Source organism: Zosterops lateralis, assembly GCF_965231275.1.
Source record: "Zosterops lateralis genome assembly, chromosome: 36".
Taxonomy (NCBI): domain Eukaryota; kingdom Metazoa; phylum Chordata; class Aves; order Passeriformes; family Zosteropidae; genus Zosterops; species Zosterops lateralis.
Genome location: NC_139796.1, coordinates 1,880,249 through 1,907,850, shown reverse-complemented (window position 1 = coordinate 1,907,850; position 27,602 = coordinate 1,880,249). Strand labels below are relative to the sequence as shown.

At 46.8% G+C, this 27,602-nt stretch overlaps 2 protein-coding genes across 2 annotated transcripts in view; both read left to right on the top strand.

Annotated features, from left to right (window-relative positions):
• Positions 1-1,588: 1,588 nt before the first annotated feature.
• On the top strand, positions 1,589-16,988 carry LOC310921693 (C-type lectin domain family 17, member A-like). Its single transcript, XM_083881905.1, has 8 exons — positions 1,589-1,710; positions 8,071-8,137; positions 8,597-8,815; positions 10,801-10,863; positions 11,099-11,155; positions 12,424-12,593; positions 15,688-15,797; positions 16,486-16,988. Exons 2-8 carry the CDS (start codon positions 8,086-8,088, stop codon positions 16,667-16,669), a joined length of 855 nt encoding a protein of 284 aa, XP_083738031.1. The 5' UTR covers positions 1,589-1,710; positions 8,071-8,085; the 3' UTR covers positions 16,670-16,988.
• Positions 16,989-23,619: 6,631 nt separating this feature from the next.
• The window catches only part of EVI5L (ecotropic viral integration site 5 like), a gene marked incomplete at its 5' end in the record, with an annotated part of 29,566 nt that continues 25,583 nt past the window's right edge, over positions 23,620-27,602 (top strand). The window contains 2 exons of the mRNA XM_083881970.1: positions 23,620-23,756; positions 27,286-27,475. Coding sequence (XP_083738096.1) covers positions 23,620-23,756; positions 27,286-27,475 — 327 coding nt within the window. The remainder of the gene's footprint in view (positions 23,757-27,285; positions 27,476-27,602) is intronic.

Here is a 27,602-nt window from a genome sequence, read left to right as displayed (position 1 = left end):
CCCATTCTTCCCAATTTCCCGTTACCCCATTGTCCCATTATCCCATTACCCCAATCCCATGATTTCTATTATCTAATCCTATTATCCCAATCCCATTATTCCCGTTATCTGTTTATCCCAATCCCATTAATCCCATTACCCCCGAATTTCCCAATCCCATTATTCCCATTATCCCATTACCCCATTATCCCAGTCCCATTATTTCCAATCCCATTATCCCAATTCCCATTATCCCCAATTTCCCAATCCCATCATTCCCAATTTCCCATCACTCCCAATCCCATTATCCCCTTATTTCCAATTTCCCAATCCCATTACCCCAATCCCATTATTCCCATTATCCCCAATTTCCCATCACTCCCAATCCCCTTATCCCCTTATTTCCAATTTCCCAATCCCATTACCCCAATCCCATTATTCCCATTATCCCCAATTTCCCAATCCCATTATTCCCAATTTCCCAATCCCATTACCCCAACCCCATTAATCCCATTATTCCCATTATTCCCAATCCTATTTTTCCCATTATCCCCAATCCCATTACCCCATTACCCCAATCCCATTATTCCCAATCCTATTTTTCCCATTATCCCAATCCCATTAATGTCATTATTCCATTATCCAAATCCCATTACCCCAATCCCATTATTCCCATTATCCCATAATTCCAAATCCTATTTTTCCCATCCCATTACCCCAATCCCATTAATCCCATTATTCCCAATTTCCCAATCTCATTATTCCCATTATCTCATTATTCCAATCCCATTATTCCCATCATCCTGAATTTCCCAATCCCATTATCTCAATCCCATTATCCCCAATCCCATTACGCCATTACCCCAATCCCATTATTCCCATTATTCCAATCCCATTATTCCCATTATCCTATTACCCCAATTCCATTATTCCCATTATTCCCAATCCTGTTTTTCCCATTACCCCAATCCCATTACCCCAAACCCATTATTCCCATTATTCCCATTATTCCCACTATTCCCAATCCTATTTTTCCCATTACCCCAATCCCATTATCCCATTACCCCAATCCCATTATTCCCATTATCCCATTACCCCAATCCCATTATTCCCATTAATCCCATTATCCCATTACTCCAATCCCATTATTCCCATTATTCCCAATCCTGTTTTTCCCATTACCCCAATCCCATTATTCCCATTAATCCCATTAATCCCATTTTTCCCATTATCCCCAATCCCGAATCCCGAAGCCCAGCCGATCCCGCTGTGTCGGTTGTGGCTCAGCCTTATCAGATCCTGCGGCCTCAGATAAGGAACCTCCAAAATTTTGGGGGTTTTTTTGGGGCCAAACAACCCAATTTCCGTTATTTCAGGGCCGCCCCAAAATTCCAGGAAAATCCCTCCCAGAATCGGGGAAAATTCCAGAAAAACCCACCCGGGATGAGCGGAATTCCCACGGGGAGTGGATTTTTGGGGGAAATTTTGGGGTTTTTGGGATTTCATGAATATTCATGAGGGGAGGGTTGGCCCCGCCCACCCCAGGCCTGGCCGGGGCTGATAAGGAATTCCCCAGATCCCAAATTTTGGTGAAAAACTTCCATTTTTGGCCAATTTTGGGTTTATTTCGGACTCGACCTCGAGCGCAGCGGCTCCGAAGCTCTCGAGGAAATTTCTGGAATTTTTTTCTGGAGAAAACCCCCAAATTCCCAAATTTCTTTGGCGATAAAGGTGAGACCCCGTTTGGGGCAATTTATCCCAAAATTTGGGATTTTTTGGGACATTTGGGATTCAGAATTCTGGGATTCGAGACTTCAGAATTTAGAATTTTAGGATTTTGGAATTCAATACTTTGGAATTTGAGAATTTGGAATTTGGGATTTTGGAATTGGGAATTTTGGAATTCGGAATTTTTGAAACTTGGGCATTTGGGGAAATTCAGATTTCAGGTATTTTGGGGGGGTTTTGGGATTTTTGGGGGATTTTTTTTCCCATGGTATTTGGAAACGAGGCGATTTTGGGATTTCTGGGATTTTGGGATTTGGTTTTTTGATATTTGGAGGGTTTTTGGCATTCTGAAGCTGCGACATTTTGGGATTTTCCAGCTCAGTTTTGGGGGAAATTGGGAATTTTGGAACCCAGTTTTAGGGGATTTGGGAATTTGGGTTTTGGATATTTTAGAATTGGGATTTTTGGCGAATTTGGACCCCGTTTTTTGGGAATTTTTGGGGTTTTGGGGTTTTTTTTCTGTTTTGAAACGGGGATATTTTGGGGACTTTTATCCGTGGTTATTTTGGGATTTTGGGCCGCGGGTTTCGAGTATTTTTGGGTTTTTTTGATATTTTGTAATGAGGTTAATTTGGGATTTTGGACCACGGTTTTCGGGTATTTTTGGGTTTCAGTTTTGAGGTTTTTTGGTATTTTGAACCGAGGATATTTTGACATTTTTGGCCTCGGGTTTGTGGTGAACGCGGCTCTTTGGGGATTTTTGTTTGGGGTTATTTTGGCATTCGAGAATTCAATTTTCTGATATTTCGGAACTTTTTATATTTGGGGATTTGGGGCCGCAGTTTTGGGTTATTTTGAGGGTATTTTGGGGGCTTTTGACATTTTGAAACAAGATTAATTTGGGATTTTTCTCCAGGGTTATTTTGGGATTTTGAACCGCGGCTTTTGGGTATTTTGGGGTTTTTTTGGTATTTTGAACTGGGGATATTTTGGGATTTTTCTCTGAGGTTGTTATGGGATTTTGGGCTGTGGTTTCTGGGTATTTTTCAGGGGGTTTTTTGTATTTCAAAACGGGGATATTTTGGGATTTTCCTCCAGGGTTATTTTAGGATTTTGAACCGTTGGGTTTTGGGTATTTCTAACTTTGGTTTTGGGGTCGTTTGGAACGGGGAGATTTTGGGGGATTTGGGAATTTGGTTTTTGGATATTTCAGACCTGGAAGATTTGGGGATTTTGAGCCACGGGGTATTTTTTGGGGTATTTTTTGGGCTTTTTGGTATTTCGAAACAAGAATATTTTGACATTTTTGGCCTCGGGTTTGTGGTGAACGCGGCTCTTTTGGGGATTTTGAAATTGGATTTTTTTTGAGGGATTTGGAAATTTGGATTTTGGATATTTCAGAACTGGGATATTTGGGGATTTTGGACTGTGGGGTTTGGGTATTTTGGGGTTTTTTAGGTATTTTATAAATGAGGATATTTTGGGACTTTTGACAAGGGTTATTTTGGGATTCTGGACCGCGGTTTTCTGCTATTTGGGAATTTATTTTTTTGGTATTTTGGAAAGAGGATATTTTGGGATTTTTGTCTGGGGTTCTTTTGGGGTTTTGGGGTATTTTGAAATTCGGTTTTCAGGCCACTTGAAACGGGGAGATTTTGGGATTTAAAAATTCAGGGTTTGGGCATTTGGGGGGGATTTTGAAATGGAGTTTTTTGGAGATTTTGGAACCAAATTTTTGGAGATTTGAGGTTTTGTATCATTTGGAATTTGGCTTATTTTGGAACAAGGTTTTGTAGAGTTTCAAACGGGGCCATTTTGGGGCTTTTCGAGGTTGTTTTGGGGTTGTTTGGGGCTGTTTGGGGATTTTCAAACCTCATTTTCTGGTCCTTTGGAATTTGGGTGTTTCATCTTTTGGACCTGTGTTATTTTCCATGTTCAGAATATTTTTTTAGTCTTTTGGATCAAAAATATTTGGGGATTTTGGGGTTATTTTTTTGGTATTTTGGAACTGCATTACTTTGAAACTTTGTCATTTTAGAAGCTCATTTTTTGGTCTTTTAGAACAAAATTATTTTGGCATTTTCAATCTTGGTTTTGGGCTGATTTTGGGATTTGGAAACTTTTTTTTTTTTTTTTAAATCACCCTTTGGATGAATATTGAAACATTGGAGGAGAATTGGACCCCTGTTGGAGCAGCAAGGGAGAATTAATTAAATAAAATAATTAACTATTACATAATAATTTAATTAAGTATTAACTTCATTAAATATTCTTTTGATTAGCTATTATTTGGATTAAATATAATTTCATTCAGTATTAATTTAATCAAATGTTAATTTAATTAAGTAATAATTTTATAAACAGTAATTTCAAAGTAAATTAAAGATTTTAATTAGTGAGGGCCTAATATTAAAATTTGGGGAAAAATCCTCAAAATTGGAATCTCAGACTTCAAAGATTTCTCCCACCCAACATCGGGAAGAAAAATGGGGTGAAATGGCAGAATCTGAAATATTTTGAATTTTGAGAATTCCCTTTTGATGGGAGAAGGATTTTGGTGCTTTTGGGTCCTTTAATTTTGTTGTTTTGGGGAGAAAAATGAGGAGAAAAGGGTTAAAAGTTGTTGATGGGGAAATATTCGAAATTCGAAGAAGAAAATAATTTATTTTTAGGGCGGAGAGGGGGGAGGGGAGCAGCTGCAGGGGGAGATAAGGGAGGGGGAGGGAGATAAAGAGAAATTTGGGGGGAAAATGGAAATTGGCCAATTCTTGTTTTGGTGGGAGAGGCCTCGGGGGGAGGTGGAGTTCGGGGGGTTAAAATTGGGAATTTGGGGATAAAATTGGGGGAATTTTGGGGGTGGAGGGGGAGGGGATGGGGGAACCACTGGGGGTTGGGTGCCAATCAAAGGGATGAAAAAATTCTAAAAAATCACCCATAAAAAAACCCAAAACAACCCCCCCACCCAAAAATACCCCAACAAAAATCAATAAAACAAACCAAAGAACATCCAAAAACATCACCCCAAAAAACTCCCAAAACAACCCCCACCCCCCAAAAAAGCCAACAAAAACCAAGAAAATAAACCAAACAAAACCCCTCAAAAATCAGACAAAACAAACAAACAAAAAATCACCAAAACGCCCCAAATAACCCCCAAAGAATCATAAAAAAAATCACAAAAAAAAACCCCACGAAAACACAAACAACCCTCCAAAACCCACCAAAAAGCCAACAAAAAACTCAGAAAGCTTTTAAAAAACACAAAAAAATCACTGAAAAAATCAGAAAAATCCCCACCAAAAAATCAAAAAACCTCAAACACCCCAAACCCCCCCAAAACCCCAAAAAACCTCAAAAAAAATCTCCAAAAAACCCCATAGAAAACCCCTTAAATCCCACCAAAAATCACTGAAAATCCCCCTGAAAAGAAAATCAGAAAAACCTCAAAAGCCCCCCCAGAAATTGTTGCAGTGGTTGGGAACATTGGGGTCTTTGGGATTTTTGGGGTCTTTGGGATTTTGGGGGTCTTTGGGATTTTGGGATCATTGGGTTCATTGGGATCGTTGGGGTCATTGGGGTCATTGGGATCATTGGAATCATTGGGATTTTTGGAATCATTGAGATCATCAGGATTTTTGGGATCATTGGGATCATTGGGTTCATTGGGGTCATTGGGGTCATTGAGATCATTGGGGTCGTTGGGATCATTGAGATCATTGGGATCGATGGGATTGTTGGGATTTTTGGGATCATTGAGATCATCAGGATTGTTGGGGGTTTTGGGATCATCGGGATTTTTGGGCTCATTGGGATCTCTGGGGTTTTTGGGATCATTGAGATTGTTGGGGTCATTGGGGTCATTGGCATCATTGGGGTCATTGGGATCATTGAGATCGTTGGGATTTTTGGAATCATTGAGATCAGGATTTTTGGGATCATTGGGGTCATTGAGATCATTGGGTTCATTGGGATTTTTGGGGTCATTGGGACTTTTGGGGTCATTGGGTTCATTGGGATCGTTGGGATCATTGGGGTCATTGGCATCATTGGGTTCATTTGGATCATTGGAGTCGTTGGGATCATTGGGATCGTTGGGATTTTTGGAATCATTGAGATCATCAGGATTTTTGGGATCATTGGGTTCATTGGGATTTTTGGGATCATTGGGATCATTGGGATCATTGGGGTCGTTGGGATCATGGAAATCATTGGGATCAATGGGATCATCGGGATTTTGGGGCTCATTGGGATCTCTGGGGTTGTTGGGATCATCGAGACCATTGGGTTTATTGGGATTTTTGGGGTCATTGGGATTTTTGGGATCATTGGGATCAGTGGGGTCATTGGGGTCATTGGGGTCATTGGGATCAATGGGGTTGTTGGAATCGTTGGGATTATTGGGATTGTTGGGGTCATTGGGGTAATTTGGGTCATTTGGGTCATTGGGATTGTTGGGATTTTTGGGATTTTTGGGATCAGTGAGGTCATTGAGATCAATGGGGTCATTGGGGTCGTTGGGATCAATTGGAATTTTGGGGATTATTTGGATCATTGGGATCTTTAGGATCGTTTGGGTCGTTGGGGTTGTTGGGATTATTTGGATCATTTGGGTCATTGGGATTTTTGCGATCGTTGGGATTATTTGGATCATTGGGGTCATAGAGCTCACTGGGATTGGTTGGGATCGTTGGGATTATTGGGATTGTTGAGATCAATGGGGTCATTGGGATTTTTTGGCATCATTGGGGTCATTGGGGTCATTGGGATCATTGGGATCAATGGGATTTTTGGGATCATTGGGGTCACTGGGGTCATTGGGATTGTTTGGATTATTTGGATCATTGGGGTCATTGGGGTTGATTGGAATTGGTTGGGATTGTTGAGATCATTGGGATTATTTGGATCATTGGGGTCATTGGGATCATTGAGATCATCGGGATTGTTTGGCACTTTAGGATCATTGGGGTTGTTGGGGTCATTGGGATCACTGGGATTATTTGGGATCATTGGGACCGTTGGGATCATTGGGATCATTTGGATTTTGGGGATTATTTGGATCATTGGAATCAATGGGATGATTGGGATTGTCGGGATCATTGGGGTTATTTCGATCATTGGGGTCATTGGGGGTCATTGGGATCATTGGGATCAATGGGATCAATGGGGTCATTGGAGTCATTGGGATCACTGGGATCTTTGGGATCTCTGGGGTTGTTGGGATCGTTGGGATCACTTGAGTCATTGGGATCATTGGGATCTTTGGGATCATTGGGGTCACTGGGGTCATTGGGGTCATTGGGGTCGTTTGAATCATTGAGATCATTGGGATCGATGGGATTGTTGGGATTTTTGGATCATTTGGGTCATCAGGATTGTTGGGAGCTTTGGGATCATTGGGATTTTTGGGATCATTGGGGTCATTGGGGTCATTGGGGTCATTGGGGTCATTGGGGTCATTGGGATCATTGGGGTCATTGAGATCATTGGGGTCGTTGGGATCATTGAGATCATTGGGATCGATGGGATTGTTGGGATTTTTGGGATCATTGAGATCATCAGGATTGTTGGGGGTTTTGAGATCATCAGGATTTTTGGGCTCATTGGGATCTCTGGGGTTGTTGGGATCATCGAGACCATTGGGTTTATTGGGATTTTTGGGATCATTGGGACCATTGGGATCATTTGGATCATTTGGATTTTGGGGATTATTTGGATCATTGGAATTAATGGGATGATTGGGATTATTTGGATCAATGGGGTCATTGGGATTGTTGGGATCAATGGGTTCATTGGGATTTTTGGGGTCGTTGGAATAATTTGTGATTTTTAGGGTTGTTGAGATCATTAGGATTATTTGAATTTTTAGGATCATTGGGATTTTTGGGATTACTTGGATCAATGGAATCATTGGGGTCATGGGCTTGTTGGGATTATTGGGATCACTGAGATCATTGGGATCATCGGGATTTTGGGGATTATTGGGATCATTGGGATTTGTTGACAGTGTCATTGGGATCATTTGGGTCATTGGGATTATTTGGATTTTTGGGATTTTTCAGATCATTGGGATCATTGGGATCATTGGGATCATCGGGATTTTGGGAACTGAATTGGTTCATATTAAAAAATACCAATTTTGGGGCTGCGGGAAAACCTGGAAAAAATCTGAGAATTTCCAAACAGAAAAAGGGGATAACTCGGCTCTGGGAGGGAAGTGATGAAAATCAAGAAAATCCATTTAAAATTCATTAAAAAAATGGGAAAATCTCTGGGGAATTGCGATTTTTTTTGATGCTTTTCAAAGAATCCAGGATTCCCAGTCCACCCAAAATCCCAAATTTTCCCATTTTCCCTCATTTCCAGCCCGAGAACGTGCCCATGGCAGAACTGCAGCGGATTCCAGTGGCCGGAGCCGCCCCGCCCCGGAGAGGTGGAGCCAAAACATGGGATTTGGAGCCCAAAAATGGGGATTTGGAGCCAAAAAATAGGGATTTGGCCCCAAAACGGCCCCAAATTCCTGGGAAATTGAGGGATTTTAGCTCAGAAAATTCAGGGTTTAATTTTGCCTCGGCGTCGGAATTTTGGGGTTTAAATTCACCTTTGGAATGGAAATTTTTGGGGTTTAAATTCACCTGGAAATGTGGGAGTTTTGGGGTTTAAATTCAGCTTTGGAATAGGAATTCTGGGGATTAATTCCACGTCAGGAATGGGAAATTTTGGATTTAAATTCACTTTTGGAATGGGAAATTTGTTTTTTTATTTTCCCCCTGGATCAGGATTTGACCCCAAAATCCCCTAAAATTCTCCAAAAATTCCATTTTTTTCCCTTGGATCAGGATTTGACACCAAAAATCTCCCAAAATTCTCTTTTTCCCCCATTTTTTCACAGTCCATGTCCTGGAGGAGCCCCCGAGCCTCTCCCGGGGTTCTGTTCCCTCCCCCCGGAGGCCTCTGGTGGATCCCGAGAGGAAAATCGGGGAATTTGGGGAATTTGGGGGGTCGAAGCCCAAATCTGGGGCCCCGCGGTGGGTCCTGCCCCTGGTGCTGCTCCTGCTGCTGCTCAGCGGAGTCCTCTGGGCCACCCTGCACATCGTCACACTGCGGGAGCGTGAGTGGGGAAAAAATGGGGAAAAAATGGGGGAAATGGGGAAAAAACGGGGGGAAAATGGGGGGAAATGGGGGGAAATGGGGGAAATGGGGGGAAATGGGGGGAAATGGGAGGGAAAATGAAGGAAAATACGTGAAAAAAATGGGGAAAAAACTGAGCTGAAAAAATGGGGGGAAAAAACTGGGCGGAAAAAATGGGGGGAAAAAAGGGAAAATGGGGCAAAAAAAAACCCCGGGGAAATGGGGAAAAATAGGGCAATGGGGGGAAAATGGGGGGAAATGGGGGAAATGGGGAAATTGGGGAAATGGGGGAATGGGGGAAATGGGGAATGGGGAATGGGAAATGGGGAAATGGGGAAACTGGGGAAATGGGGAAATGGGGGAAATGGGGGAATGGGGGAATGGGGAATGGGGAAATGGGGAAATGGGGAATGGGGAAATGGGGGAAATGGGGAAATGGGGGAATGGGGGAATGGGGAATGGGGAAATGGGGAAATGGGGAATGGGAAATGAGGGAATGGGAAATGGGGGAATGGGAAATGGGGGAATGGGAAATGGGGAAATGGGGAATGGGAAATGGAGAAATGGGGGAAATGGGAAATGGGGAATGGGGAAATGGGGAAATGGGGAATGGGGGAAATGGGAAATGGGGAATGGGGAAATGGGAAATGGGGGAAATGGGGGAAATGGGGAAATGGAGAAATGGGGAAATGGGGAAATGGGGAAATGGGGAAATGGGAAATGGGGGAAATGGGGGAAATGGGAAATGGGGGATGGGGGAAATGGGAAATGGGGAAATGGAGAAATGGGGGATGGGGGAAATGGGAAAATGGGGAAATGGAGAAATGGGGGAAATGGGAAATGGGGGAAATGGGGAAATGGGGGATGGGGGAAATGGGAAAATGGGGAAATGGGGAAATGGGGGAATGGGAAATGGGGGAAATGGGGGAAATGGGGAAATGGGGAAATGGGGGAAATGGGAAATGGGGGAAATGGGAAATGGGGAATGATGAAATGGGGAATGGGGAGAAAATGGGAAATGGGGAAAAATATGGAAATGGGGGGAAAAGTTGGGAAATGGGGAAATGGGGAATGGGGAAATGGGGGAAATGGGGGGAAAAATGGGGGGAGAAGGGAAAATGGGGCAAAAAAAGGGGAAAATTGGGCAAAAAATGGGAAGATTGGAAAAAAATGAGAAAATGAGGGAAAAAACGGGAAAATGGGGAAAAAATTGGGAATATGGGGGAAAATGCGAAAATGGGGGGAAAAGGGAATATGGGGCAACAAAAGGGGGGAAATGGGAAAAAATGGGAAAATAGGGCAAAAAATGGGAATATATGGAAAAAAATGGGAAAATGGGAAAAAAGGGGGGGAAATGGGGACAAAATGGGAAAATGGGGGAAAATGGGAAATGGGGCAAGAAAAAGGGGGGGAAAGGGAAAATGGGGCAAAAAATGGGAAAATAGGAAAATGGGAAAATGGAAAAATGGAGAAATGGGGAAATGGGGAAAAAAGGGGGAAATTCCCCTCCCAAAATCAAGAAAACAGCCAAAAAAAGGGAAAATGTACTAAAAAAAGGGAGGAAAATGAAAAAAAGAAAAAAAGAAAAAAAGAAAAAAAAAAAAAAAAAAGAGGGGAATACCTGAAAAAGGAGGAAATGCACCAAGAAAGGAGGGAAAAAGGCCCCAAAAAGGGCAAAATGCACCATAAAAGGGGGAAATTTCCATAAAAATGGGAAACCCCCGGGATTTTCTGGGAATCCTGGGTGGATCCACAGGGAATTTCTGTGATTTTCTGGCATCCACAAAGTTTTTCTGAGAATTCCGAGTGGATCCACAGGAACTTTCCAGGATCTTCTGGGATCCATTGGGATTTCCCAGGAGTTCCGGGTGGATCCATTGGGATTTTTTTGGGAATTCTGGGATCCACGGGGGTTTTTTTGGGAATTCTGGGATCCAGAAGGATTTTTTTGGATTTTCCTTCCAGAGCAGGAGATGAGGGAGGAGCTGCAGCTGCTGCGGGAGAGAAACTCCGGAGACTGGACTGAGGGTACGGACTGGGGAGACTGGGAGCGACTGGGGGGACTGGGAGAGACTGGGATAAACTGGGAGGGGACTGGGGGGACTGGGTTACACTGGGCTATACTGGGTTACACTGGGCTATACTGGGCTATACTGGTCTATACTGGGTTACACTGGGCTATACTGGGCTATACTGGGTTACACTGGTTCATACTGGTCCATACTGGTCTATACTGGTTCATACTGGGCTCTCCCGTTCCCAGCCTGGGAGACACTCGCTCACATCCAGTCGCAGCAGGAGGAGCTGAGCAGGATCACTGGTAATGCCCCAAATTCCCCAAAATTCCTCCAAAACCACTGGAATTCCCCCCAAACACTAAAAATTCACATAGAACCCCTAAAATTCCCCTAAAAATCCCCCAAACCCCTGGAATTCCACACAAACCCTCTGGAATTCCCCCCAAAAGCCATAAATGCCCCCCCCAAACCCCCTAAAAGTTCCCAAGAAAAACCCTCAGGAATTACCCCAAACCCCTGGAATTTCCCTGAAAACACCTGAAATTACCCCAAAAGCCCTGGAATTTCCCCCCCCAAACCTCCAGAATTCCCAAAAAACCCTAAAATTCCTCCACATCCTATGGAATTCACCCCCAAACCCCAGAATTCCTCCCAAGCCCTCTGGAATTCTCCTTCAAAATGGAATTCCCCTGAAAAAAAACCTCAAAATTTTTCCCCAAAACCCTGAATTTTCCCCCCAAACCCCAAGAATCCCACCAAAACTCTCACAATTCCCCCAAACCCTGTGGAAATTCCCCTGGACCACCTGAAATTCCCCCAAAATTTCCCCATTTATCCACGTTTTCTCCTGGATTTTCCCATTTCTCCGTGTTGTTTCCCCAGATTTTCCCCATTTCTCTATGTTTTCTTCCAAATTTTTCACCATTTTCCCACGTTTCTTCCAAGAGTTTTCCCCATTTTCCCCAGATCTTCATTTTCTCTGCGTTTTTTCCCCAGATTTTCCCCATTTTCCTGTGGTTTTTTCCCCATTTCTTCATGCTTTTCCTCTGGATTTTCCCCATTTTTCCATGTTTTTTCCTCAGATTTTCCCCATTTCCCCATCTTTTTCCCCAAACTTTTTTTCAGTTTCTCCATGTGTTTTTCCTCGGATTTCCCCATTTCTCTGTGGTTTTGCCCCGGATTTTCACATTTTCTCTGGTTTTTTTTCCCCGGATTTTCCTATTTCTCCATGTTTTTGCCCGGATTTTCAGTTTCTCTGTTTTTTCCTCGGGTTTTCCCATTTCTCCACGTTTTTCCCCCTGATTTCCCCATTTCTCCATGTTTTTTCCCCATTTCTCCACGTTTTCCTCATGGATTTTCCCATTTTTCCATGTTTTTCCCCAGATTTTCCCATTTTTCAATGTTTTTTCTCCAGATTTTCCGTTTTCCTGTGTTTTTTCCCCATTTCTCCATGTTTTCGCCCCTGATTTCCCCATTTCCCCACATTTTTCCCCCGGATATTCACCATTTCTCCGTGTTTCCTCCCCGTTTTTCCCCATCTCTCTGTGTTTTTTTCCCCCGTTTTCCCCAGAGCTGCTGTGCCGGGCCGTTGAGGACTCCAAGAAGTGTCCCCAGGACTGGCAGTTCTACAGGAACTCCTGTTACTATTTCTCCTCCATGAGCCGGAGCTGGGACAGCGCCCGCAGCTTCTGCCGCGAGGCCGGGGCCGACCTGGTGGTGGTCAGCACCGAGGAGGAGCAGGTGGGGAAAACACCCTGGATGAATCCTAAAGAGATCCCAGATAGAGCCCAAATACATCCCAAAAAATGCCAAATGCCAACCCCCAAACACCAAATCCCAAATCAATTCCAAATCCCAAATCAATTCCAAATCCCAAATCAATTCCAAATCCCAAATAAAGCGAAACCCAAAATCCCAAATAGTTCCAAACAATCCCAAACCCCCAGACCCAAATTCTGAATCTCAAGCCCCAAATCCCAAATGATCCCAAACCCCAAATCCAAAAAAAAACCTAAACCCCAAATCCCAAATAAATTCCACACCCCAAATCCCAAACCCCAAGCTCCAAACTCCAAATCCTAAATCTCAATTCCCAATCCCCAAACTCCAAATCCTAAGTCTCAATCCCCAACCCCCAAATTCCAAATCAATCCCAAATCCCAAAAAAACCCAAATTCCAAATACTCCCGAACCCTAAATCCTAAATCCCAGACTCCAAATCTCAAATAAATCCCACACCCCAAATCCCAAATCCCAAGCCCCAAACAGCAAATCCCAAAACTCAAACTCCAAATAAATCCCAACTCCCAAAGGTTCTCCCAGGGAATCCCCAGGGTGGGAATTCCTGGCTCCATTTTGGGCTCAAACCCCCCAGGATTGGGAATTGGGAATTGGTTTTGGAAGTGGAGATGTTCCCGCGTGGCTGGTCTGAGTCCGATTGTTGGGAATGTTCTGATTTTAGGGGAAAGGACAAGAGGGGACAAGGGCAGGAAAGGTGAGAGGGGAAAAAGAGCAGGAAAGGTGAGGGAAAAAGTGAGGGAAATGTGAGGGGAAAATGGCGGGAAACATGACGGGGGAAAATGTGGGAAATGTGAGGGGAAAAGGGAGAGAAATATCAGAGGAAAATCATGGGAAACATGAGGGGAAACATGAGGGGACAAGGGCAGGAAATGTGAGGAGAAAATGGTGGGAAATGTGAGGGGAAAAGGATGAGAAATGGGGGGGAAAAGGCAGGCAACATGAGGAGAAAAGGGCAGGAAAGGTGAGGGAGAAAATGGCAGTAAATGTGAGGGGGAAAATGTGGGAAATGTGAACGGAAAAGGGCAGGAAATGTGAGGACAAAATGGTGGGAAACATGAGGGGGAAAGGGCAGTAAATGTGAGGGGGAAAGGGCACGAAATGTGAGAGGAAAATGGCGGTAAAAGTGAGGGGGGAAATGTGGGAAATGTGAGGGGGAAAGGGAGGGAAATGTGAGGGGGGAAAGGGCAGGAAATGTGAGGGGGAAAGTGTGGGAAACATGAGGGGAAACGTGAGTGGGAAAGGTGAGGGGAAAAGGGAAGGAAACATGAGCAGAGAAAATGGTGGGAGACGTGAGAGAAAAAGGGCAGGAAACGTGAGGGGGGAAAGGGCAGGAAACGTGAGGAGAGAAAATGGTGGGAAATGTGAGGGGAAACATGAGGGGAAAAGAGCGGGAAAGGTGAGGGCGAAAGGGCAAAAAACGTGAGGGAAAAAAAGGGCGGGAAATGTGAGGGAGAAAAGGTTGAGAAACGTGAGGAGAAAATGGTGGGAAATGTGAGGGGAAAAGGGCAGGAAATGTGAGAGGAAAAGTGTGGGAAACGAGGGGAAACATGAGGGGACAAGGGCAGGAAAGGTGAGGGGAAAAGAGCAGGAAATGTGAGGGGACAAAAGAGTAGGAAACGTGAGGAGAAAAGGGCAGGAAACACATGGGGGAAAGGGTGGGAAATGTGAGGGGGAAAGGTTGGGAAATGTGAGGAGAAAATGGTGGGAAATGTGAGGGGAAAGGGTGGGAAATGTGAGGAGAAAAGGGCAAAAACATGAGGGAAAAAAAGGCTGGGAAATGTGAGGGGGAAAGGATGAGAAATGGGGGGAGGAAAGGCAGGAAACGTGAGGGGAAAAGGGCAGGAAACATGAGGGGAAAGGTGGGGCAAAGGTGAGGGAGAAAATGGCGGTAAACGTGAGGGGGAAAATGTGGGAAATATGAAGCGGAAAGGGTGGGAAATGTGAGGGGAAAAGGTTGAGAAACGTGAGGAGAAAATGGTGGGAAATGTGAAGGGGAAAAGGGAAGGTAATGTGAAAAGGGCAAAAAACATGAGGGGAAAAAAAGAGCAGAAAATGTGAGGGGAAAAGGATGAGAAATGGGGGGGAAAGACAGGAAATGTGAGGGGAAAAAGAGTGGGAAACGGGAGGGGGAAAAGGGTGGGAAATGTAAGGGGAGAAAATGGTGGGATAGGTGAGAGGAAAAGGGCAGGAAATGTGAAGGGGGAAAATGTGAAGGGGAAATGGTGGGAAATGTAAGGGGAAAAGGGGCAAGAAATGTGAGGGGGAGAGGGTGGGAAAGGTGAGAGGCAAAGTATGGGAAACGTGAGGGGAAACCTGAGGGGAAAGCCGGGAGAAAGGTGAGGGGACAAGGGCGGGAAACATGAGGGGAGAAAATGGTGGGAAACTTGAGGGGGGAAAGGGCGAGAAATGTGAGCGGGAAAAGGCAGGAAACCTGAGGGGAAAAGGGCAGTAAATGTGAGGGGGAAAGAGAGGGAAATGTGAGGAGAGAAAATGGAGGGAAACGTGAGGGGAAAGGGTGGGAAATGTGAGGAAAAAAGGGCGGGAAACATGAGGGGTAAAAAGGGTGGGAAATGTGAGGGGAAAGGGCAGGAAAGGTGAGGGGGAAAAGTCAAACTCCTAAACCTGGACTTTAAATGTGCTTTAAAAATGAAATGTGTTCTAAATCCAAATCAAATTATTTGTGTGTAATTAACGATTAATACCTGTAATCAATAACTTATTTGATTTCAAAGACAAACTTAACTGCAAAAAAAAGAAGAAAGAACAAAAAATTGAATTTACTAATTCTGAAACGATGCACAATAAACATTGAAGTAATTTATTCATTACGTAAATTAACATGTGATCAATAATCACCTAAAATTAAACAACGAAAATCAATTGAAAAAAAAATCAAATTACAAACAGTCAATTGATGATTATACAATTAATTCAATACTTTAATGAACAAACCCAATGGTAACCTGAGAATTAAACCCCATAACCCACTGGAACGATGGATTTGGGGCTGTTTTAAGGAATTCTGCTTTTCCAGCTGTTCCTGGTGAAGGAGCTCCAAGGGAACAACACCTACTGGATGGGGGTCACGGACAAGCAGCACAAAGGGAAATGGACCTGGCTCGTTGGCAAATCTCCCACTTTCGGGTAAAAATCCCCCCAAATAACCTGAAAATTAATGATTAAGATAAAGCTGATCCCCCCCAAAACTGAGATTTTGGGAGTTTTGCACTGGAAAAATTATGGGCGGGTTTTCTGCCTGGCAGCAGAAAAAAAAAAAAAAAAAAAAAAAAAAAAAAAAAGGAGATTTTTGTGGCTTTTTCTCCCTGAAATTCCAATTGGAGCTTTTCCCGCTCGTTTATCATCCCTTGTTTATTTTCTTTTTCCCTCTTTTCCCCCCAGATTTTGGGATGTGTGGGAGGAGGACCCTGACAAGAAGCAGAAATTCCAATTGGAGCTTTTCCTGCTTGTTTATCACCCTTTATTTTTTTTCCCTTTTTCCCGCAGATTTTGGGATGTGTGGGAGGAGGACCCCGACAAGAAGCAGAAATTCCAATTGGAGCTTTTCCTGCTTGTTTATCACCCTTTATTTTTTTTCCCTTTTTCCCGCAGATTTTGGGATGTGTGGGAGGAGGACCCCGACAAGAAGCAGAAATTCCAGTTTGAGCTTTTCCCGCTTGTTTATCATCCCTTGTTTATATTTTTTTCCTTTTTTTCCTTCCAGATTTTGGGATGTGTGGGAGGAGGACCCCAACAGGAAGCAGAAATTCCAATTGGATCTTTCCCCTCTCGTTTATCCTCCCTTGTTGATTTTTTTTTCCTTTTTTTCCCCCAGATTTTGGGATGTGTGGGAGGAGGACCCCGACAAGAAGCAGAAGGACTGTGGGATGATGAAACCCAACGGGCGCTGGACCAACGAGCGCTGCTCCAAATCCAGCCACTGGATCTGTGAGAGGTCCTGGGACTGCAACTTCTCACCCCTCCTCCCCATTTCCCAAAGATTTGCACCAGAAGATTGAAAAAAAACCCCCAAAAATCAGAATTTCAAAGTGGTTTGCCCAGAGCTGGACGAGCTCTGGGGGAATCCAGAGGCTTTGCAATCCCATTTATTGCTTCTGAATTACTTGGAAGTTCCCTAAAAATTCATCAAGTCTCCTAAATAATATTCCATGAACTCCCTTAAAAATCCATAAACTCCCTTAAAAAGTCTGTAAAAGCCACAAGGAACTCGGTAAAATCCCCCGTGAGTCCCCAAATCGTGGCAAAAAAGGATAGATTTTCAGCTCAAATGAGGATTCCAAAAAAAAACCAACTCCCACAAAACTCCCCCTGAAATAATTAATTCTCCCCCCAAAAAACCCCAAAACGCTCCAAAAAAGCTCCAAGCCCTTCAAAAATAACCCCCAAAAACCAAAAATATTCAACCCTCCCCCAAATGTCCCAAAAAAATCCCCAAACTCCCCAAAATAACCAAAACCCTCCAAAATTCCCAATCTCCCCCCAAAAAACCCAAACCCATCAAAGCTCTCCAAAATAACCCAACACCCCCAAAGCCTTCAAGAAAATCAATCCTCTGCCCCCAAAGAAACCCCAAATCCCAAAAAAATAACCCCAAACCCTCCAAAATACCCTCCCCCCCAAAAAACCCCAGTCCCCCCCAAAATACCCCAAACCCCTTCAAAATACCCTCCCCCAAAAAAAAACCCAGTCCCCCCAAAAAACCCAAACCACTCCAAAATACCCTTCCCCCAAAAAAACCCCCACAGTCCCCCCCAAAATAACCCCAAAGCTCCCAAAATAACCCTCAAAAAAATGTGTGACTGAGCAAAATCCCCAATTTGTCCCAAATCCTCGTTTGTGGTGGGAAAATGGGATGGGAATGAGGGGGAAGCTGCTCCTGGGGGAGCACAGCGGGAACTGGGGGCACCGGGAGCACTGGGAGGGCACTATGAGAGAACTGGGGGGGCACTGGGAGCACTGGGAACAGGGACTGGGGTTACTTGGGAGCATTGGGAACAGGGACTGGGGGTTACTGGGAGCACTGGGAGGGCACTGGGAGCGCTGGGAACAGGGACTAGGAGCACTGGGAGCACTGGGAACAGGGACTGGGGGTTACTGGGAGCACTGGGAACAGGGACTGGGGGTTACTGGGAGCACTGGGAACAGGGACTGGGGTTACTTGGGAGCATTGGGAATAGGGACTAGGAGCACTGGGAGCACTGGGAACAGGGACTGGGGGTTACTGGGAGCACTGGGAACAGGGACTAGGAGCACTGGGAGCACTGGGAACAGGGACTGGGGTTACTTGGGAGCATTGGGAATAGGGACTAGGAGCACTGGGAGCACTGGGAGGGCACTGGGAGCACTGGGAACAGGGACTGGGTGCCACTGGGAGCACTGGGAGGGAACTAGGAGGGAACTATGAGAGAACTGGGAGGGCACTGGGAGCACTGGGAACACAGACTGGGGGCTACTGGGAGCACTGAGAGCACTGGGAACAGGGACAGGTTTACTGGGAGCACTGGGAGGGAACTGGGGGTTACTGAGAGGGCACAGAGAGCACTGGGAACAGGGACTGGGTGGCACTGGGAGAGCACTGGGAATCGGGCAGGGGGCACTGGGAACACACTGGGCTGGGGGGTACTGGGAGGGCACTGGGATGTTACTGGGAGCACTGGGAGGGCACTGGGGGCACTGGGGTCACTGGGAGGGCACTGGGAGCACTGGGAGGGCACTGGGAACATGGACTGGGGGTTACTGGGGGTACTGGGAGGGCACTGGGAGGGGACTGGAGATTACTGGGAGGGCACTGGGAACAGGGGCCGGGGGTTACTGGGGGTACTGGGAGGGCACTGGGAGGGGACTGGAGATTACTGGGAGGGCACTGGGAACAGGGGCTGGGGGTTACTGGGGGTACGGGGAGGGCACTGGGGGTTACTGGGAGCACTGGGAGGGCACTGGGGGCACTGAGGGGGAAAAGGCAGGAATTTTCCAGAGTCAGGACAGATTTAACCAACCCAAAGCCCACGGACGCACTAATGAGGCTTTTGAGCCTTTTTTTCCAAAAACAACAGGGGCTGAGGGAGCAAAAAGCTGATTTTGAGGGGTAATTTAACAACAACAACAACAACAACAAAAAATCCTAAGTTTTGGATTTGGGAGTAATTTATCCCAAAAATGAGGAAACTTCCAGTCTCCACCCTCGTGCTTGACCGTCAGCCCCAGGCAGAACATCCCGTGCTCCAGGACGAGGTTTGGCAGCAATTCCTGAAAATTGGGAAATAAAGCAAAATAAAAAAGAATCAGAAAATGAAGGGAATCGAGTCTGGAAAAGAGAGTAAGTTGGGAAGAGTTGGGATGTGCCACATGTGGGACAGAAAATTGAAGTTTTCCTGTTAAGAACTGGGAAAGGTGATGGAATTCCTGATATTTGGAGGAATATTCTCATACTGTGTGAACAGGGACCCCTCACCCCATCCCTGGGGATTCCCAAATCCAGATCCCTGAGGGAATGAGGGACCCCTCACTCCATCCCTGGCCATTCCCATGTTCAGACCCCTGAGGGAATGAGGGATCCCCTCACCCCATTGCTGGGCATTCCCCTATCCAGATCCCTGAGGGAACCAGCAATGCTCAGCCCATCCCCAGTGACCCCCTCACCGCTCTCCCCCATCCCTGGGGTCTCCAATGGCGCCGCGCCCCCTCCCCACACGGCTCCTCGACGTCCCATAGGAGGAGCCGCCTGTCCATCATCGCCACCACCCAATAGAAATCGCTACTCTCCCCAGGAGGGCGGGACCAGCCCCAGCTGGTGGGACCAGCTCCCACCGGAGGGTGGGACTCCGCCTCGCACACGAGTCTCCATTGGCTGTCTCAGCAGCTTCTGCCCTGCAATTGGCTGAGACCCCTGTCAATCACAGCCGAGCCTTCAGGTGGAGCGGCGGGGCTTGTTGTCCTCTCCTGTCAGCCAGGTGCCACTCCTAGCCAGACGCGGACGTTGATTGGCTGTTCCACCCATCAATCATCCGCCCCACCTGAGCCTGCCGTTTGTCGCTTCCCACACCGCTCCCTGCCGCTCCGAACCTGAGCCTGCCATTCGCCCCTTCCACACCGCTTCCCTCCGCTTCTCACGGGGGTGCAGGTGCCAAGCACCTCCTCGGCTCTCATTGGATAAACCCATTGCCGATCACCTCTATTGAACAATTCTATTAACCAGAGGGGCGGCAGGCGGGGCTTGTCACTGCAGCGGCCTCTCATGATTGGCCAAGACGCGGCGGGTGGGCGGTCCCAGACGCGGAACTCGGGCTCTGATTGGGCGGGGGGCGGGCCCGCTGTCAGTCAGCACCGGCCGGGGCGGCGGCGGTGTCTCGGCGATGGCGGCGGGCGCGGGGCTCCCGCTGAGGGGGCGACGGCGCCGAGCCCCCCCCGGGGGGCGGCCGGGGGTCGCCATGGCCACGGACCGCAGGTACGGGCGGCCTGGGGCGGGACAACGGCGCTGTCATCGAACAATGGGGGCAGTGAGGGGGATGGAGTGGCGGGGCATCGCCCCCCTGAGGGGAGAACGGGGGTGACCCCCCGCCAGGGCCTGGGGGGTTCCCGCCCTTTATGTGTGAGAGGGCGACAGCCCTGAGGGGGTTCTGCCCTTTTTGTGTGACGGAGGACAGCCCTGAGGGGGTTCCCGCCCTTTTTGTGTGGGGGGAGAAGGGGGGGACCCCCCACCATGGCCTGAGGGGGGGTTTGTGTGAGGGGGTGACAGCCCTGAGGGGGTTCTGCCCTTTTTGTGTGAGGAGGTGACAGCCCTGAGGGGGTTCCCGCCCTTTTTGTGTGAGGGGGTGACAGTCCTGAGGGGGTTCGGGGTGAGATCCCCTTTGGGGGGTCTGGGGTGACCCTCCTGAGGAGGGATTGGGGTCACCCCATCCTTGAGGGGGTTTGGAGCGACCCCCCTTTGTGGGGGGTTTGGGGTCTCCCCTCCTTGAGGGGGTTTGGGGTCACCTCCCCTTTGGGGAGGGTCTTGATCTGCCACCCTTTTGTGGTTTTTTGGGATCAAAATCCCCCTTTTTGGGTTTTTTTTGGGGGGGGGGGCTTGACCCCTTTTTGTGGATTTTTTTTGGGTGACCCCCCATTTTTGGGGTTTTTGGGGTCAAATCCTCCGCCAGGCTCCGAGGGGCGGCTTTAAGGGGGGGATTTTTGGGGTTGTCACCCCCCAAATTGGGGAATTTGGGTTTTTCCCCCATGTTGGTGCTCTCAGGGCTCCCTTTTCCCTTCAAATCCCCAGATTTTGGTTAAAAACAAAAGGATTAAAAACCAAACCCATCCTTAAATCGTTATTTTGGGGGGATTTTCCCCTCCTTGTCCCCCCAATTTTGGGGAGGGATTTGGGTTTTTCCCCCTCCCCTTTGGGCTGAAATCGCGGGATTTTGGCTTTTCCCGGAGCTGTCAATCAACCCTTCCCCAATTCCCACCTTTTCCCCCAAAATTCCTCCTCCCGCCGGGATTTTCCCATTTTCCCAGCCTGGATGGGAGGGGGAACCCAAAATTCGGTGAAAAATCCCAATTTTGGGGCTTTTTTCACCCAATTCCACACCAGAAAAACCCCAGATTTCCCCTCCCCCTCTGGCGTTTTGAGGAGTTTTCCCAGAAAAATCCCAATTTTAATTGCGGGGGCTCCGTTTTGCTGCTAAATTTGATTTTTTCTTCGCATTTTTGGTCATTTTTGATTCAAGGGATCGAAAATCCCCCCCAGTTTTTCCTCAGTGTCAGCAAAATCTGGGATTTCCCCCCATTTTTATAATTATTTTTTCCTTTTTTTTTTTTAACCACGGGAATATTTGGGGTCGAATTAATAATTTTTGGCTTTTTTTCTGGCTTTTTTTCATATTTTAACCGGGATTTTGGGGCAAATTGGGGGAGTTTTGGTGGTTTGGGCTCCGTAGAAAGTGCAAAAATCACTTTGCTGAGTTTAGGGAGCTTCGGGGAGGGAGGAAAAACAGGGGAAAATCTAAAAATTGGGAAAAAATTGGGGAAAAAAGGCACAAAGTGGATTCAGAAATGGCAACAAAAAAGGGGGAGGTGGGAAAAAAGGGGGAAAAGGTGGAAAAGGCGGAAAAAAAGGGGGAAGAGGTGAAAATTAGGGGGAAATGGGGGAAAAAGTGGAAGGGGGAAGAAAAAAAGGGAAGAAAATGTGAAAATTAAGGGGGAAAAGGGGGAAAAAAGGTGGAAAAATCAGGAAAAGGGAGAAGGAAAAAAGGGATAAAGGTGGGAAAGGCAGAAAAAGGTGGGGAGGGAAAAATAGTTGGAAAAGGGAGGAAGAAAAGGGGGAAAAGGTGAAAAAGGGAGGAGAATGAGGAATAAAAAGTAGAAAAGGCAGAAAAAAGAGAGAAAGGAGGAAATGGTGGAGAAATGGGGCTGAAATGTGGGATTTTGGGGTGGAATGTGGGATTTTGGGGTGGAATGTGGGATTTTGGGCTGGAAACACAGAATTTTGGAATGGAAACAGGATTTTGGGTTGAAGCACAGGATTTTGGGGCTGAAATGTGGAATTAAATGTGGGGTTTTGGGCTGAAACACAAGATTTTGTGCTGAAATGTGGGATTTGGGGGCTGAATCAGGATTTTGGGGATGAAATGCAGGATCTTGGGGTGGAAACACGGGATTTTGGGCTGAAGCACAAGATTTTGGGGTGAAATGTGGGATTTTGGTGCTGAAGCACAGGATTTTGTACTGGGACAGGATTTTGGGCTAAAACACAGGATTTTTGGGGCTGAAATGTGAATTTTTTGTGCCAAAGTGCGGGATGTGGGGGCTGAATTGTGGGATTAAATGTAGGATTTGAGGGCTGAAGGCCAGGATTTGGGGCTGAAATGTGGGGTTTTGGTGCCACAATACGGCATTTTGGAGCTGAAATGTGGGATTAAATGCAGGAATTGGTGCTGAAATGTGGGAATTTAGTTTGAAATGTGGGATTTTTGTGCCAAAATGTGGGATTTTGGTCCTGAAATGTGGGATTTTGGGGCAGAAACTCAGGATTTTCTGCTGAAGCCTAGGATTTTGTGCTGAAATGTGGGATTTTGGGGCAGAAACTGAGGATTTAGTGCTGAAATGTGGGATTTTTTTGCTGAAATGTGGGATTTTGGGACAGAAATGTGGGATTTTGTACTGAAATGTGGCATTTTGGTCCCTAAATGTGGGATTTTGGTCCTGAAGTGCAGGATTTTGGGGCAGAAACTCAGGATTTGGTGCTGAAGCCCAGGATTTTGTGCTGAAATGTGGGATTTGGGGCTGAAATGTGGGATTAAATGTGGGATTTTGGTCCTGAAATGTGGGATTTTGTTCCCAAAGTGCAGGATTTTGGGGCAGAAAGTCAGGATTTTGACCTGAAATGTGGGATTTGGGGGCCAAAATGTGGGATTTTGGGGCAAAACCTCAGTATTTTGGTGCCGAAATGTGGGACTTTGTACTCAAATGTGGGATTAAATGTGGGATTTTGGGGCAGAAATGCAGGATTTTGTGCTGAAATTTCAGATTTTGGTGCCAAAATGTGGGATTTTGGTCCCGAAATTTGGGATTTTGGGGCAGAAACTCAGGATTTGGTGCTGAAGCGCAGGATTTTGTGCTGAAATGCAGAATTTTGGGGCAGAAATGTGGGATTTTGTGCTGAAATGTGGAATTAAAAGTAGGATTTTTGAGGTGAAATGTGGGATTTGGGGGCCGAAATGTGGGATTTTGGGGCAAAACCTCAGGATTTTGTGCCGAAATGTCAGATTTTGGTCCCGAGATTTGGGATTTTGGGGAGAAACTCAGGATTTGGTCCCGAAATGTGGGATTTTGTTCCCAAAATGCGGGAATTTGGTGCCGAAATGTGGGATTTTGGGGCAGGAAGTCAGTGTTTAGTGGTGAACTGTGGTATTTCGCTGTGCAATGTGTGATTTTGCTCTGCGATGTGTGTGTTCCGTGGGCAGGTGAGCCCGGCATGGCCTCCCCGGGCGCCAGCCCCGACTCCTCGTCCCTGGAGGGCCCCGCGGGGCCCGGGGGCTCCCCGACCTCCGACTGCGACAACCTCAGCCCCGACGAGCTGCAGCTGCTGGCCAAGCTCGAGGAGCAGAACCGGTCAGGAGATTACTCATTCCTTGTGCTTTCCACACTTTATTTTGGGAAAAAATTGAATTTAAATGAATTTTCTGTGGGTTCGGGGGAATATCTCCATTTTTGGGGAGGAAAATCTCCATTTTTGGAGAGAATATCTCCATTTTTAGGGTCATTTTGGGGAAAATATTTCCAATTTTGGGGTGGATTGGGAGGAATACCCAAGCCCTGATGAGCTCCAGCTGCTGGCCAAGCTGGAGGAGCAGAACCGGTGAGGAAATTACTCATTTCTTGTGGTTTCCACCCTTTATTTGGGGAAAAAAATGAATTAAAATCAACTTGGGTGGTTTGGGAGGAGAATCTCCATTTTTGGAGGAATATCTCTATTTTTGGGGTCTTTTTGGGGGAATATCTCCATTTTTGGGGCTGTTTTGGCCAAGCTGGAGGAGCAGAACCGGTGAGGAGATTATTCCATTTTGGTGCTTTCCACACTTCACTGGGGGAAAAATTCAAATTCAAATTAATTTTCTGTGGGTTTGGGGGAATTTCTCCATTTTTGAGGCTGTTTTGACCAAGCTGGAGGAGCAGAACCGGTGAGGAGATCATTCCATTTTGGTGTTTTCCACACTTCATTGGGGGAAAAATTCAAATTAAAATTGATTTTGTGTGGGTTTGGGGGAATTTCTCCATTTCTGGGGCTGTTTTGGCCAAGCTGGAAGAGCAGAACCGGTGAGGAAATAAATAATTTCTGGTGGTTTTCACACTTTATTGGGGAAAAAATTCAAACTAAAATCAACTTGGAGTGGTTTGGAGGGAATATCTCCATTTTTGGGGGGAATATCTCCACTTTTTTGGGGGAATATCTCCATTTTTGGGGGGAATATCTCCACTTTTTGGGGGAATATCTCCACTTTTTGAGGGAATATCTCCATTTCTGGAGGGAATATCTCTATTTTGGGGGAATATCTCCATTTTTGGGGCTATTTTGGTCAAGCTGGAGGAGCAGAACCGGTGAGGAAATGGCTCCATTTTGGTGTTTTCCACACTTAATTTGGGAAAAATTCAAATTAAAATCAACTTGGGGTGGTTTGGGAGGAATATCTCCATTTTTGAGTCATTTTAGGGGGAATATCTCCATTTTTGGGGCTGTTCTGGCCAAGCTGGAGGAGCAGAACCAGTGAGGAAATAAATAATTTCTGGTGGTTTCCACCAGTTTTTTTGGGTAGGAATTTGAATTTAAATTAATTTGGTGTGGATTCAGGGGAATATCTCCATTTTTGGGACAATATCTCCATTTCTGGGGTCATTTTGGGAGGAATATTTCCATTTTTGGGGTGGTTTGGGAGGAATATCTCCATTTTGGAGGGAATATCTCCATTTTTGGGGGGGAATATCTCCATTTTTAGGGTCATTTTGGGGAAATATTTCCATTTTTGGAGTGGTTTTGGGGGACTATCTCCATTTTTGGAGGAATATCTTCATTTTTGGTGGGAATATTTCCATTTTGGGTGGGAATATTTCCATTTTGGTGGGAATATCTCCATTTTGGGTCAATTTTGGGGGAAATATTTCCATTTTCTGTAATTTATGGGGGTTTTGTGGCAATCTCACCTCATTTAGGATCATTTTGGGTCCATTTCTCCTCTTTTGGGTCCATTTTGTGTCAGTTCCTCCACCTTTGGGAACATTTGAGCTTTGAGGCATTTTGGGGCAATTAAAGGCAGTTTTGGGGCAATTAAAGGCAATTTTGGGGCAATTAAAGGTAATTTCAGGGCAATTAAAGGCAATTTCAGGGCAATTAAAGGCAGTTTTGGGGCAATTATGGACAATTTTGGGGCAATTAAAGGTAATTTTGGGGCAATTAAAGGCAGTTTTGGGGCAATTAAATTTAATTTTGGGGCAATTTTGGTCAATTTGGGGCAATTAAAGGTAATTTTGGGCAGTTTTGGGGCAATTAAAGGCAATTTTGGGGCAATTAAAGGGCAGTTTTGGGGCAATCAAAGGCAGTTTTGGGTCAATTATGGGCAATTTTGGGGCAATCCCTTCCCCTTTGGGGGCGTTTTGGGACAATCCCTCCTCCCTTGGGCACATTTTGGGGTCACTCCCCCTCCTGTGGGCACATTTTGGGGTCACTCCCTCCTCCCCTGGGCACATTTTGGGGTCACTCCCCCCCTCCCCTGGGCACATTTTGGGGTCACTCCCCGCTCCCCTGGGCACATTTTGGGGTCACTCCCCCTCCCCTGGGCACATTTTGGGGTCACTCCCCCTCCCCTGGGCACATTTTGGGGTCACTCCCCCCCCTGTGGGCACATTTTGGGGTCACTCCCCCTCCTTTGGGCACATTTTGGGGTCACTCCCCCCTCCCCTGGGCACATTTTGGGGTCACTCCCCCTCCCCTGGGCACATTTTGGGGTCACTCCCCCTCCTGTGGGCACATTTTGGGTCAGTTCTGGGTCAGTTTTGGGTCACTCTCTGGGTCAGTTTGGGGTCATTTTGGGTCACTCCCCCCTCCCCTGGGGACATTTGGGCTCAGTTTGGGTCACTCTCTCCAGGTTAATTTTGGGTCACTCCCACCTTGTTTGGGCACTTTTTGGGTCAGTTTTGGGTCACTCTCTCCAAGTCAGTTTGGGGTCAGTCTCAACTTCTCTCTGGGTCAGTTTTGGGTCACTTTTGGGTCATTTTTTGGTCACTCTCTCTGGGTCAGTTTGGGTCACTCTCTCTGGGTCAGTTTGGGGTCAGTTTGGGGTCGCTCTGTCCGGGTTTATTTGGGGTCAGTCCCTCATTCTTTGTGGACATTTTGAGGTCACTCCCTCCTCCTTTGGGCACATTTTGGGTCAGTTTGGGGTCAGTTTTGGGTCACTTTCTCCAGGTCAGTTTTAGGTCAGTCCCTCCTCCCCTGGGCACGTTTTGGCTCAGTTTGGGCTCAGTTTGGGGTCACTCTCTCTGGGTTAATTTTGGGTCACTCCCCCCTCCTCTGGGAACATTTTGGGTCAGTCTGGGGTCAGTTTGGGTCACTCTCTCTGGGTTAATTTTGGGTCAATCCCACATTTTGGGGGTTACTTCCTCCTCCCCTGGGCACATTTTGAAGTCAATCTCTCCTCCTTTGGGCACATTCTGGGTCAGTTCAGGGTCGGTTGGGGTCATTGTCTCCAGGTTTGTTTGGGGTCAATCCTTCCTCCTTTGAGCACATTCTGGAGTCATTCTGGGGTCACTCCCCCTCCCCTGGGCAGGTTTTGGGTCAGTTTGGGGTCAGTCCCCCCTCTCCTGGACACATTTTGGGTCAGTTTGGGGTCAGTCCCCCGTCCCTGGGCACATTTTGGGTAGTTTTGGGGTCACTCCCCCGTCCCTGGGCACATTTTGGGGTCACTCCCTCCTCCCCTGGACACATTTTGGGGTCACTCCCCTGTCCCCTGGGCACATTTTGGGTCAGTCTGGGGTCACTCCCCCGTCCCTGGGCACATTCTGGGGTCACTCCCCCTCCCCTGGACACATTTTGGGTAGTTTTGGGGTCACTCCCCCGTCCCTGGCGATGTTTTCCCCTCAATGTCCCCAGGCTGCTGGAGGCCGACTCCAAGTCGATGCGGTCGGTGAACGGCTCGCGGCGCAACAGCGGCTCCTCGCTGGTGTCCAGCTCCTCGGCCTCCTCCAACCTCAGCCACCTGGAGGAGGACACCTGGATCCTCTGGGGCCGCATCGTCAACGAGTGGGACGACTGGAGGAGGAAGAAGGAGAAGCTGCTCAAGGTGTGACGCCCCTTCACCGGGGTTTGGGGTCACGCTCTCCGGTTGGGCGTGTCGTGGGATGGATTTGTGTCATTTCTCATGGTTTGGGACGGGTTTATCCAGTTTGTCGTGGTTTGGGATGGATTTG

Excerpts from the sequence above, each read along its gene's own strand:
- LOC310921693 (XM_083881905.1), top strand. The coding sequence starts at position 8,086 with ATGGCAGAACTGCAGCGGATTCCAGTGGCCGGAGCCGCCCCGCCCCGG. Across the intron at positions 8,816-10,800 it reads CATCGTCACACTGCGGGAGC|AGCAGGAGATGAGGGAGGAG; the intron begins GTGAGTGGGGAA and ends TTTTCCTTCCAG. Across the intron at positions 12,594-15,687 it reads TCAGCACCGAGGAGGAGCAG|CTGTTCCTGGTGAAGGAGCT; the intron begins GTGGGGAAAACA and ends CTGCTTTTCCAG.